The sequence below is a fragment of the Mustela erminea genome, chromosome 18 (assembly GCF_009829155.1).
Source record: "Mustela erminea isolate mMusErm1 chromosome 18, mMusErm1.Pri, whole genome shotgun sequence".
NCBI lineage: Eukaryota > Metazoa > Chordata > Mammalia > Carnivora > Mustelidae > Mustela > Mustela erminea.
Window position 1 is genome coordinate 17,136,479 of NC_045631.1, and position 13,125 is coordinate 17,149,603.

At 56.2% G+C, this 13,125-nt stretch overlaps 1 protein-coding gene across 1 annotated transcript in view; it reads right to left on the minus strand.

Annotated features, from left to right (window-relative positions):
* Window positions 1-3,483, minus strand: part of DOC2B (double C2 domain beta) — a 30,493-nt gene extending 27,010 nt beyond the window's left edge. Inside the window, exon 1 of the mRNA XM_032319989.1 lies at window positions 2,776-3,483. Within this exon, the coding sequence (XP_032175880.1) occupies window positions 2,776-3,148 (373 nt within the window). The 5' untranslated portion in view covers window positions 3,149-3,483. The remainder of the gene's footprint in view (window positions 1-2,775) is intronic.
* Window positions 3,484-13,125: the final 9,642 nt, after the last annotated feature.

Here is a 13,125-nt window from a genome sequence, read left to right on the forward strand (position 1 = left end):
CCCAAATGTCCCCACGGTTTATCACACTTGGAACTTTCTGTTACTTGCAACCCAAACATTCTAGTCCTTACAGCTTGGAAGAAGGACCTGGGTTTCCACAGGGGGAGGCTGGGCGGGAGACGGTGGGCAGGGGAGGGACACGTGCAGATGGTGGGGCCCAGGGCCCGGCTGGGGGACAGCAGGCAGAGGAGTCCAGCTTGGCCAGCCCATACTGTAGACCAGTGGGAGGGAGGACACGTCTAACCCTGACATTGACTGCCTTTGGCCCCTATTAGATCAGTTTGGAACATGTGAATTTGATGCTTGGGTCTTGAGGTGACTTAACTAAGGACAAGATTTAAAGAGAAGGTGGGGGAAAAGGTCGAGTAGAAAAAGTCTTTTATTCTCAGCCTTGGACAACAGAGCAAACGCCCTAATTTCTTTTTGTTAGATGAGAGATAATCCAATAATTAGGGCAGCAAATAGCATAACCCTGGCTAAAGCCGTAAGGAACCATCTGGCTTGAATCACTTAGGCTAATTCTAGGGATCTGGTTGTCAGAGCCTAGAGGGGGCCCGGGCCTGGGTATGGGCTAGGGAGCGGTTCTGTGGCAGAACCTGGTCCCACCACAGGAAGGAGCCTAGATTTCTGTGTTCCCGTGCCTGCAAAGTCTGCTCAGCTGTTGATGGGATCCAAGACTGGGGCGGGCTGCTCCTTGAAGGGGTTGAGGGGGCCCAGGCTGGCCCTGGCTCAGCCACACACCCTCCTCCTTAGCTCTTTTCAGCAGACTGCCTGGTGATATGAGTGTGGCCAGCCCTCCATCTGGGCGGGCAAGGCTGTGTCCCCCATGGCCCTGCACTGCCAAGCTCAAGTGAGTCTGTTCCCTGTGAGGATGGGTGAGCTCCCTGGGTCCCGAGCCCCGGTCCTGTTCCCCTTTGCCCCACTCTCTGCTGCTGGGACAGTGCTCAGAGAAGGAAGGACTGGAGTTGATGGGCTGGAGATGAGGCAGTGGCCTGAGTTTGGGACTTTCGGGCCTCCTTCTTACGGGGATGGAGGGGGGGTGTTTAGGGAGAGTCCAAAGAAACGACAGGATTTCTCACCATGTAACAGTGTGTCATCAGAGGGCCCTTGGTGGCACCAGGAGGGGCGCCTGGAGTTCCTGTGGAAGCTCTGTCCTGCCCCGTTCACTCTCTTGGTCCAGCAGGAAAGATGCTGGAAGGGTAGCAAGTTCCTTACGCTTTCTTCCGGAGGTGGTATTGGGTTCAGGGCATCCAAAGGGGTGACTTGGGTCCCAGTTAGGGCCTGCCCAGATTCACAGCAGATGAGGGGGTGCTATGTGCCCAGGGTGCTAGGAGCAGGGTGAGGGGGTGTGGTGGGAGAGATCCAGGCACAGCCCTGAGGGCATAAACTCTCCCGAACCAATTTCCCAAATCTGGCAGGAAAGTGAAGGGAGAGGACTGTTCACCTCTAGGCCCGGGAGGGCAAGGCCTCAGCACACCCGGTGCCGGCCAGAGTGAGGAGATCCAGACCCAAAGAAAGCGCACAAGGGACAGTCCCCTCGGCGGAGGGCGGACAGGCCTCCCTAGGTAGGACGATGAGAGGTAGGCCACCTCCCCCAGTGGTGCTGGTAATCTCCACCTTCAGCTTCCAGAGACACATGATCTGCTCCAGGCCCCTGGCCCTAGGCCCACATGAGTCCTCAAACCAGGCGCGGCCACCCTCGCTGCACTGCACGCGGGAGGACCCCTCCGAGCGTCCCTCGGCTAAACCCGCGAGAGACCCCTGCCCAGAAAGGTCCACCTCCCGGGCCGGGCCCGTGTGGCCGATTTGAGAGTGACGCGGCTTGGGCTCCAGCGGGGCAGGAGCCCTAGCGAACAGCGCTACCTCCCAGCCCCACCCCCATCTCGCGCCAACCCCTTCCGAACCAGGCGGCAACCTCTTTGGCCTCGGTTTCCCCTCCACTCCCGGTTCCGGCGCGACAGGCACCTTAGAGACCGGAAAGGCGAGGAATGCCCGCTGGCCCTGCCCGGCCTTAGCCAGGGGGGACCCCTGGCGCCTGCCCCCTCCCCGGGGTTCAGGGCTCAGCCCGGGAAGGAGGAGGTGCGGGCTGGGGGCCCTTCCTGGAGGTGGAAAGCGGGCGTAACAGGTGGGCGAAGGTCGGCGGCCCGGGACAGAGCCGCGGCGGGGTCCACGGACGCGGGAGCAGGAACCGCCAAGGTTTTTCCAAAGGACAAGCGGCCCCGCGGTCCTCCGGTGCTCGGCCCGGGCGCCAGCCGAGCCACTGCGCTCTGCGGGCCGCCGGGCCCACTCAGGAGGCCGGCCCAGTCCCAGCCCCCGCGCCCGCCGCCTCCCGCCCGAGCCCGGCCCCTCCGCTGCGAGGCCGGCCCGCAGCGGGCTCCCGGGCGGGGAGGACCGCGCGGCAGGCAGCAACTGGTGTCTCCCCGGGGCGCAGCTCCGCCCTTCCCGGGAACAAAAGCCGCCGCCCGCACCGGAGCTCCCCGCCGGCGGGCCGTGAGGGGGCGCGGCGCGGGTTCTGAGAACCGGGCCCCGCAAATGGGACGCCCTCAGGGGGCGCCCCCAAACTTCCCACCTCTCCAGTGCGGGTCAGGGAAGGATCGGGGCTGGGTCTGCAGGGCTCGCGGAGGGCGCACGGAGCAGGGGAGGGACCGCTACAGGCGGGGGTGGATACCGGCGAAAAGGGAGACCGCACGGGGTCGGAGGACCCGCGGGGTCCGGGGAGCGCGCCAGAGGCCGGGCCGGGGGAGGGGACGGGAAGTCGGCGAGTTGGAAACTTACTGCAGTCGTCGGACTCGTACCCGTCGGCGTCGGGCTCGTCCTCGGGCGGCTTGGCGGGCGGCCGCGCGGGGCTGGGGCCGGGGCTGAGGCCCGGGCTGGCGCCGTAGGCTCCGAAGAGCTGGTCGACATCCTCGTCGTCGTCGCGGGCGCCGTCGGACGGGCTTCGGCGGCCCGCGCTGGCCGCGGCGGGGCGCGCGGGGGCGTCCGGGGGCGCAGCGGCGCGGGGCCCGGCGTCCGGGGGCAGGCCCCGCGGGAAGCGGGGGAAGTAGTCGGATATTTGCTTGATGGGCCGGATTGGGCCGGGGCACACGTCGATGGCCATATGCTCCTGGATGCTGATGGTCGCCTTCTCCCCGCGCCGCCGGAGGGTCATGCAGGCAGCACGGCCCCACCCGGGCGCGGCCCGGCCCCGGCCCGGCGCGGCCCCGGCCCGGGGTTGGGGGTGGGAGGGGGTGCGGCTCAGCAGGCCCTGCTGGGCGCGGCGAGGGCTGAGGGCATCGCCGGCGGCGCCCCCGGACGGTCCTGATGTGGCTGCTGCCTGCACGGCGGCGGCCGGCTAGTGAGTGCCGGGGGCCGGCAGGCGGGGGGCGGGCCCAGCCCGCGTCACCCGGCAGCAACCAAGCAGTGTGAGTGTGCGGGCTGCGCGGGCGGGCGCGGAGCGGAGCGAGCGGAGCGAGCGGCGCCGCACTCACTCGCGCTGGCACCGGCGCGCGCACACCCGCGGGCACCGGGCGTCTTCCACTCGTGCACACCGGCAGGCCCGCCGAGAAGCCGAGCGGGGAGCAGCAGGACGCACACTCGCACGTTCCCGCTCATGCCAGCCTCCTGTGGGGTTCTGTCCGCTCTCACAGGACACACGCGGGTGTGCCAGATCTCACCCCAAGCACACAGGAGCGTGTGGCAGAAGCGTCCACCAGCTCACACTTGCAGGACACATACAGGAACATGTATCCGTATGGGGCTGGTTGAGGTTGCTGTGGTACCCTAAGCCCCAAGCACACACATGCCTAACAGGATATGCAAACACACCTTTGGAAGTGATGGGGGACTCAGAGCACAGCCCTTCCCTTTCCCCACATCTACAGAACTCACGGCCACCCTCCTAGGAGTGTGGGGACAGGTTGCTGACATACTAGGAGGACATGTACATCCTCGGTGGTCCAAGGTCATTGTAGGCACAGCCTGTTCACACTTCCTCTCAGGTCACATACAAGCACACACTCTCTGTAACTCTGAGTCAGTCCCTCACTTGGTCAGTGGAGGGCCCTGTCTCCCCCCTCTCCCCATGGGGACAGGGTGGGTAAAAACCTTGAACACAGGCTGTGGTCAGGAGAGGGTCCCGGGCAGAAGACCCCTTCCCAGTGAGTGATGGATGAGGCAGAGGTGGGGAGGCAGGGCCTCGCCTGCACAAGGACTCAGGCTCCCCCACGCAGTCAGAGAACTAAACAAATCTGGACAGCCCAGTGCTTTCCGAGAACAGAGCTCTGTTGGGAATGGCTGCTGCTTATACAGGTGTGTCTCTGGAAAGCCTTGGGCCAGGGCAGAATCCTGTTTACTCCCTGGTTTCTAGGGACGTACCGGCTGGATCCCTTCCACGAGCCTGAATGAGGAGTCCCAAGTCTGTATCCCTCCCTCCACCATAACCCCTTGAAAGGCTGGGGAGCAGAGAGAAGAGAGAAGAGGCCTTTTCCCATCACTTCAAGCTGCTACATTCTGAGATCTTCGATGTCTTTGAACCTCAGTTTTCTCATCTGTGAAATGGGGCTAATTCCAACCCACCAGCCTTATGGTGAGACCCCTGAACAGAGGTGCTCGATAGGGTTGGCTTTCTCTTCTCCCTTCCCTGGGGAGACAAATCTCACTGGTGAGAAAGGATGGAGAACCACATGCTGTCTTGGGTCGGTTCTGCCCTGGATGGTGCCAGTCACTGCGCTGTATCAAGAACGGTCATAGCGCTCACTGCATTGATTCTTCACATCATGCCTCGTTGTAAACAGGATATAGTGTTCTCATGTTCAGGTGAGGAAATCAAAGCTTGGACTTATCCTTAGTGATGCCGGCTTGTATCAGAGCTGGGATGAGAAACCCAGTTGTCCTGACACCCCCTCCTCTGTCTCTTCCTCCCCCACGCCTACAAAGCTCCAGGGGTCAGAGCAGAGCTGGAAACACAGGTTAAATGTTGTCCCCCAGAGCTCTTTCTGAGCTTCCTGGATGGAGACAGCCAGAACTCAGGAGGAAGAGGAGGGGAAGTGGGAGGGGCCAATAGTCTCAGGGGTTATGGTAGGGGTGAATGACTGGCCTGGAGGGGGGGCCCTAAGGACCCTCTGGGATCCTGGTAGGAGAAAAATTAAGCCTTCGAGGGGTCAAAGGCCAAGGGAAGGACAGAAGAGCCTGGAAGCCTAACATAGTGGATTTCTCATTCCTGGGAATGCTAAGGGGATTCGTCCTTAAACAGGCACAGAGTTACTTCTGTCCCAAGGTGGCTACTTCACAAAGTGATTATGTAATGATACGGGTATTAAAATACAGACACACTGAAGCATCATTTCATAATTCTTTCACTTGAGGAGAGAGAGTGCTGTCATCTTTTCATAATTGGGGAAACTGAGGCTTCAGGAAGGCAAGTGACTGGGAATGAGAGTGGATATCCTGACTCCCGACCCCGTGTCCTTTTGATGTCAAAGGTATACCTCTGGGGGCGCCTGGGTGGCTCAGTTGGTTAAGCATCTGCCTTCTGCTCAGGTCATGATCCTGGGATGGAGCCCCATGTGGGGCTCCCTGTTCAACAGGGAGTCTGCTTCTCTCTCTCATTCTGTTCCCTCCCCTTGCTTGTGCTCACCCTTTTTCTCTCTCTAATAAGTAATTAAGTAAATAAATAAATAAAAATTAAAAAAAAAATTTTAAAAAGATTTTATTTATTTATTTGACAGAGATCAAAGTAGGCAGAGAGGCAGGCAGAGAGAGATGGAGAAGCAGGCTCCCCGCTGAGCAGAGAGCCTGATGCGGGACTTGATCCCAGGATCCTGGAATCATGACCCGAGCTGAAGGCAAAGGCTTAACCCACTGAGCCACCCAGGTGCCCCATAAATAAATAAAATTTTTTAAAAAAAGAAAAGAAAAGGAATATCTCTGTGCTCACTGGGGTGGGGATAGAAGAGCACTGACCTCTCCTTCTGGCTTCTTGACCTTCTGTGAGTCTGGTTTTTTGGAAGATCAGCTCACAGCTTTCAGCTCTGCAGGTTCTGGCTCTCAGAGGGCCTAGAAGAAGTGGGGAGAGCTTAGCCTCCACAGCACTGAGTCAGGGTACCCTGGGATACACCTTGGAGAAAGGCATGGCATATGTGGACCAGCCTCCACTCCAGCAAGGGGCAAAATGGAGAGCCACACTGAGATGGGGTAGAATCCACTGGAGGGATAGAATTGGTGCTATCTGAGCAGGTGTCCATTTTCTAGAAAGAGTATGGGCTGGGGAGTCAGGCAGATTTAGATTCAAAAGCCACTGTCTCCCAGCTCCTAACTATGTCTGACTTTGGGCAAGTTGCTTCCTTAGTCTCGTCCATCTCACTGGTGGCATGGGGGAGGACACAGACAATTTTGTGAGAGATGCTGGAAAGGAGAGATATAAAGTGCCTAGCATGCAACAGGCACTCAAGGTCAATTGTAATTCTCTTTCCCCTACTTTCCTGGGGCAAACCGTCTCTGTATGCCCTGTGCCTGCCTCTGTTTCCCTACCAGTGAAGTGCAGTGGGCAACCCTCTTCTTGTCTGCTGCAAGGACCAGGTGAGGATGCTGGGCGAAGTGCTGGGAGAAGTCAATGTACTTGCCAAGGCTGGGGTGCTGGCTGGCATGAATGAGGATCTTTAAGTCCGGACCCCATCCGCCACATCGCCTTCCATGTTGGCAGCTGGATCAGCCCTTAACAGAGTTAATGGGTCAGTCTGCCCTCAGTCACAGCCTTCAGGAACCTTGGGCCTACGCTTCCTCCACACCTGCTTCTCCTAACAGGCTTCTGAGAACCACCCCCACCCCATAAGGCCTCCATCCAATGAAGTAGAAGTGGGTTCCTCGAAGGATGGCCCAGGGTTCTGTACCAGCAGGAAGCTTGTTAATAAAGCAGATTCCAGATCCCTACCTCACACCCACTGACTCAGATATGTGTGTGAAGACTCAGGATGCATCTTAATAAGCACCCCTGAATTATTATTATTTTTTTAAAGATTTTATTTATTTGACAGAGAGAGAGATCACAAGTAGGCAGAGAGGCAGGCAGAGACAGAGGGGGAAGCAGGCTCCCAGGACACTGAGATCATGACCTGAGCCGAAGGCAGCGGCTTAATCCACTGAGCCACGCAGGCGCCCCACCCCTGAATTATTTTTATGCAAAATTATTTTTATGCGAATCTCTGGATTAGAAGATGCTAAGGTTTAATAATACCCCGATTCTCCACCCATTTTGCTGCCTCGAAACTGTCCAATGTGCAACACCCAGGCGGAGGTAGGTGTTGGAATTTCTAGAGTGCTTTGGCAGAGTCCCACACACACCACTTTGGGCATTGTGACTTCTTTTCCTGGCTGAGAATGACCAGTTAAAGCCTTTCCTTCCAGAAGGTGACAGACATCTTAGGGGAAATGACCCTGCACTTGGTTAGATGTTCTTGGTTGGCATCTCTGGCTGGCTGGCTGGGGTCCATGGGCCTGGGAAGGAAGGGCCCTCCCTGACCCTGCCCTGACACGTACCCCCAATTTCCACTCTTCCCGGATTGCTGGAGGAGCTCTTGGCATGTTGTGCTGAAAGAACCTTCTCTATATTCCTAGGAATCTTTTACCCAAAGGAGGGGCTGATGGGGGAATTCTCAGCACCGCGGCTGGTTGGTGAAGAGGCCTCCCAGGGGCTCTTGAGAATCCATACTTTCCCAAGCATATATTGAGCCCCTCCCCTGTGACAGGCCCTGTGTTACATTCTCCAGGGGGCCTGTCCCCCTTTTCTTTAGATTCCAGGGATGGAAAACAGACTGCTGCCTCCTCCTTGCCCCACACAGTGGCCTCAGCATGGGAAGCGTGATGCAATACCGAGTAAGCGAGGCCCCGTAAGTGTTTGCACGGTAGCCTGTGGCTGCCGAGAGGCACACTGGATGTGATCATTTATTATGCATGCACACTCTCATAAACACCTTAAATGCATAAATGCATTTACTAGCATTACACCTACCAGTGGGGAAAAGTTAACACTTACCTGATGGCGTTGTTTTGTAGGTTTCAAATGCTCCTGAGCTGCAGGGAAGGGCTAAGTGGCTTAGGGATGCTCGTTGCCTTCCTCCTTCTGGGACACCTGTCCAGTGCTGTGCGGACCACAGATGTGTGAGCCCCTCACCTGCCCCTCCTAATTCCCCTGTGAAGAAATGGGCCTGCCGAGATGGGGTACCTGGCCCAAGGTCACAGGAGGCAGAACCCAGACTCACACCCAGGGGCTGGGTGGAAGGACCACAGCTCTGTCTCTGCTGCTGGAAGGAAAGCGACCCAGGGGAGAGGCTTACCTGCCTGGAGGGACTGAGCCTGGGATCAGGCTGCCTCTGGGGGAGATCGGATGCCAGCAAAGGATAAGACAGAATTCTTAGGGGCAGATCCGGAAATGACCTGCTGGAGGACAGGGGTGTAGTCTGAGGCTTGGGAGACAGCCCAGGTGAGGCAGGGCCCTGCCCCCGGCGGCCCCAGAGCTGCTGGAGCCCAGGGTCCTGTCTGAGTGTCTGTAGGATGGGCGTGGCCACGTCAGCGTTAGCGGAGGTTAGAATGGGCAGGAGCTCTAACTGTCAATTTTGAAGCCTAGGTCCACAGCCGCACATGTTCCCTTAAACAGCTTTATATTAATGACGCAATTCAGAAAGGGTTCACAGTGCAAATGGTGGCTTCCAACTTTAATTCATTCTACTTTTAAAGTTCAGGTAACTCGTTCTACTTTTTAAAGTTCAGGAAATAGTTCAGTCATACAAGAAAAGCCCGGAGGATAATCTAAAGACTGCTTAAACCCACTGCCAGCTTACAAATAAAACACTACAGGCTCCCCAGAAAGCTAAACATTCAATTCCCACAATTAAAAAAAAAAAATGCAGACGCATTTGAAATGCCCCGATATTCCTCCTCCATTCCATTGCTCTCCCCAGAGGAGGTCACTGTCTCAAAATTGATTATCATCGCACCATGTGTCCATTTTTACATTTACTAAATACATATGCATCTGTAAACAAGGCGTGGTATTGTTTTACTGGTTGTAAAATCTCATGTAAATGATATATGGTACATAGCCTTATTCAGCTGATTTTTTCCACTTCCTATGGTATGTGAGATTCACTTCTGTGGGTGCGTGCATCTAGCTCAGTTTGTTTGCTTTGTGGTTGTTTTTTAAGATTTTATTTATTTATTTGACACAGAGAGAGAGCAAGAGAGGGAACACAAGCAGGGGGAGTGGGAGAGGGAGAAGCAGGCTTCCCGCCGATACGGAGCTTGATCCCCAGACCCCGGGACCATGACCTGAGCTGAAGGCAGACGCTTAACGACTGAGCCACCCTGGCAGTCCCCTGTCATGGATATTCTTGTCTCCTGGCCCACATGTGACAGTGCCTTTACAGTCCCTCGGAGAGAGAGAGTGGCTGGGCAGAAGGACAGAGAGAACTTTAGTGCCCGAATGCTCTCCAAAGCGGTTGTGACCACTTCCATTCCCAGCAGCCGCACGTGAGAGTTCTTTGTTCTCCACGGCCGCATCACATGTGGTGTTTCCAGACTTGACTTTTTGTTAGTCTGACTGCTGAGAAAGGACATCTCATTATATTGAATTTGTTCTCCTCGCTTCCTCGGTGCTGTTAGACCTTTGCTGCGAAGGGTGGGCGTGTGCTGCCAATAGTAAATGTAGAAAACTGAAAACTGAAGAGTTTCTATCAGTAAGGGGGTAGGTCAAATACAGAAGGAGTCACCTGTGTGGTGGAATAGTGTGCAGCCATCAGGAAGGAGAAGGCAGCTCGTGTGCACGGACTGGGAAGATCTATTGATATTCTGACGCACTAAAAACCTTTTCACCTCAGCAGTGTGGTTAAGTACAAAAAGAGGCATAAACAGTATGTAAATAAGAGGATACATATATACATGTATATTTTCATGTGTGTGTAAGATACCTCTGGGCTTGAACCCCACATCAAATCATGATGTTGTACAAATATATGTCAATTGTACCTCAATAAAAAATTATAATTATTTAGGGTGTCTGGGTGGCTCAGCTGGTTAAGCGACTGCCTTCAGCTCAGGTCATGATCCCGGAGTCCCAGGATGGAGTCCCGCATCGGGCTCCCAGCTCCATGGGGAATCTGCTTCTCCCTCTGACCTTCTCCCCTCTTAGGCTCTTTCTTTCTCTCAAATAAATAAATAAAATCTTTAAAAAAAATAAAAAAATAATACTTATTTAAAATGCCACTGTCTGGATTTCCAGCCCTGGAGGCAAGTTCTAATCCCTGTTCCATGGCTGGGATGGTGGGAGCCCGGAGCCAGCACCTGGACCCACGGAGGCAGGACTCTCCACGGGAGGGCGCTCTGACTTCCTGGGTCCTCCGCTGGGCAGAGGGGGCCGCTGCTGAGGCCTCACCTTGACTGAGCGCCGCCTAACGCTCCAGCAGGACTCCCGTCCACAATGACCCGGGGGCCTGAGTGCCCATGCATCTCTGAGCTTCCCTAGCTACACGCTCCCTCCCACCGCTGACTTCCCTCTCAACCCTGTCCCTATGTCCCAGACAGTCCTGCTTCTCTGGAAACAAGACTTCTGTTGGCCCGGGCCTCCCCCACCATTTCACCAACCCCTTCCATCCCTCGGCAGTGGAGCCCCCCCAAACCCTTCCGAGGCTCCTACCACCGCGCCGCACCCCAGCCCCCGTCGACATACACACGGTCCCTCCACTGTCGTTCCAGTGGCTCCTGACACCTCTGCCAGCCAACACCAAGGACCCAGTCGTGGACCCCTCAACTGCCAACCACCTTCCATGCAGCTTCATTGCGCCCACCATCCCCCATGGCCTCACCCTGGGCCCTGCCATGCCCTGTGACCATGCTAGTCTGCAGCCCAGACAGGGTTCCAGGGGCCAGACACCAGATGTGGGGGTGCTGAGCTCCCAGGGCAGAGTAGCTTCCCACATAGTCCCCTGCTGCTACTGACTGCTCTGTCGCCCGAGAGCTGTGCATCTCCACCAGCCCCAGCCTTCCGGGGGGCCCGGGGTCTGAAGAGCAGTTTGAAAACCATTGGGTCCCCTGTTAAAGCCCAGAGCAGAGCCAAGCAGCTCCCTGAATGGGCAGTCCCTAAGCTCTGTAACTTAAAAGCCAGTCCCAAGACTATGATCTGCATTATTTACTTTACATTTTTCTTTATAAATCAGCTTGCTTTAAAACTGCTGTAAATATGGGGCCTCGCTTCGTCCTAACAGAAGAATCTGGGATGGCAATCGGTGTTCTGGTTATATTTCTCTACTGTACATGGATAGAGACTTGTAATTATTACAATAAAATGGTTTTCATTAAGTACATGAGGTTGAGTCCATTGCCCAAGGCTTCACAACTAGAAAGAGCCAGAACCAACATTTGAGCCCAGCAGTTTGGTTCCAGAATCCATGCCCTTGACCATCACCAGGCTCAATGTGTTCAGCCTTGTCACCCTGACTGTGACAGTGACTCTTCCCCCAACTCCCATCAACAATCCAAGTTGGCCACACATATTTAAGCTGAAGGTAATGGAGCACAGTACTTTGCAGACGTGTGAGGGGGTGTCGAGGCTGGGTGAGGTTTGTTTAGCATCTTCCATGGTTTTTGCCAGCTCTGGGTCCATCCTCCCTCTCGACCCTGTGTTCATGGGACACCTGTCCTGGGGGCCCACACTCCTGTGGGGTAGGCTCGAGGCCTCACCCCTGCCCTCCTGAGAGAGCCCAGGGTCTTGGCAGGGGACTGGAGCTCTGCCCCCACCCCTCCCCTAGCTTCTGGGTCTCTGAAACCCAAGGTTGAGAAAGAGACAGCCCAGCCAAGGTGGTGGTGGTGGTGGGGTCCTTGCAGGGGGCAGGGTCCGCACTAAAGCTGGGGTGGGAGAGTGTGGCTGTTTGCAGAACTGTTTGTGGTTCAGCCGGCAGGAGCTTCCGGGGTGCAGGAGTTCCTCAGGGGGGTGGGGGGTGGAGGCCTGATGCCCTGCTGAGTGTCACACTGCCCCTGGACCCTGGATGCCAAAGGCGGTTCTGCCTGCCTTCTGGGCGAGTGTGTGGAGCACTTGGCGGCATATGTATTTAGAGTTGAAGAGTTGGGGACAGCGAAGGGCTCTTCCAGCTCCTCCGACGCCTCCCCCACGGCACGGGCTCGTGCCCAGTCACGCCCACTGGTGGGGCCGCCGCACCACTGCCTGCCGCCTTCACTGCTCCCTGACCCTGCTGCTCGGGTTCTTCCCACAATACCCCCATGGGGCCGTGTCCAGGACACGCTCCGGGGCTTGTCACGCAGCTTGGGATTTTAGGTTTAAGAGTCTGTCTCCCATAGTGTCAAATTTCTTGAAGATGTGGAGGAGACTGCTCCATCTTTGTGGCCCTTGAAGTGTGGGATCTTACTTGAGATGACCTTGAACCCCCTGGGGCAGTCTCAGGACTCACCCCCCAGGGAGCCCAGGCGGCAGGCCTGGAGTGGGACCTGGGAATCACAAGCCCAGCACAGCTTGACTAACATGGAAAGTGAGGTCCTGAGAGGTGACCCAACCTGTCCAAGGTCATCTGGTAACTTTGTGTCAGGGTCAGGGCTTGAGCCCAGTATCTCCCCTTGTCCGCCTGCCCCTGGACATAAACAAGGGCTTGCCTCAGAGCATTTGTAGTGGCCTGCTCCTTTTCTTTTTGTCTTTTCTTTTCTTCTCTTCCCTTTTCTTTCTTTCTTTCTTCCTTCCTTCCTTCTTTTCATTTCTTTCTTTTAAGATTTTATATATCTATTTGAGAGAGAGGCACAGAGAGAGCACGCACATACCACGAGCAGGAGGAAGGGCAGAAGGACAAGCAGACTCCATCCTGAGTGGGAGCCCCGCCCGGGACTCCATCCCAGGACCCAGAGACCATAACCTGAGCCTAAGTCAGTTGCTTAACAGACTCAGCCACCCAGGGGTCCCCAGTCAGCTACTTTCCCAAAATATCCTTGCACCAAATCCCTCCATGGGTGGCTCATTCTCACTTTTAGATCTCGGCTCAAGACCTTCTCCTAGAGAGACTGACAACCCTACCAAAGCTGCAGTGTTCAGGTCCTGTTTATTGTTTTTAGTCGGGGAGCTCCCCGGGGGCAGGGATCTAGCACGGAGTCTGGCCC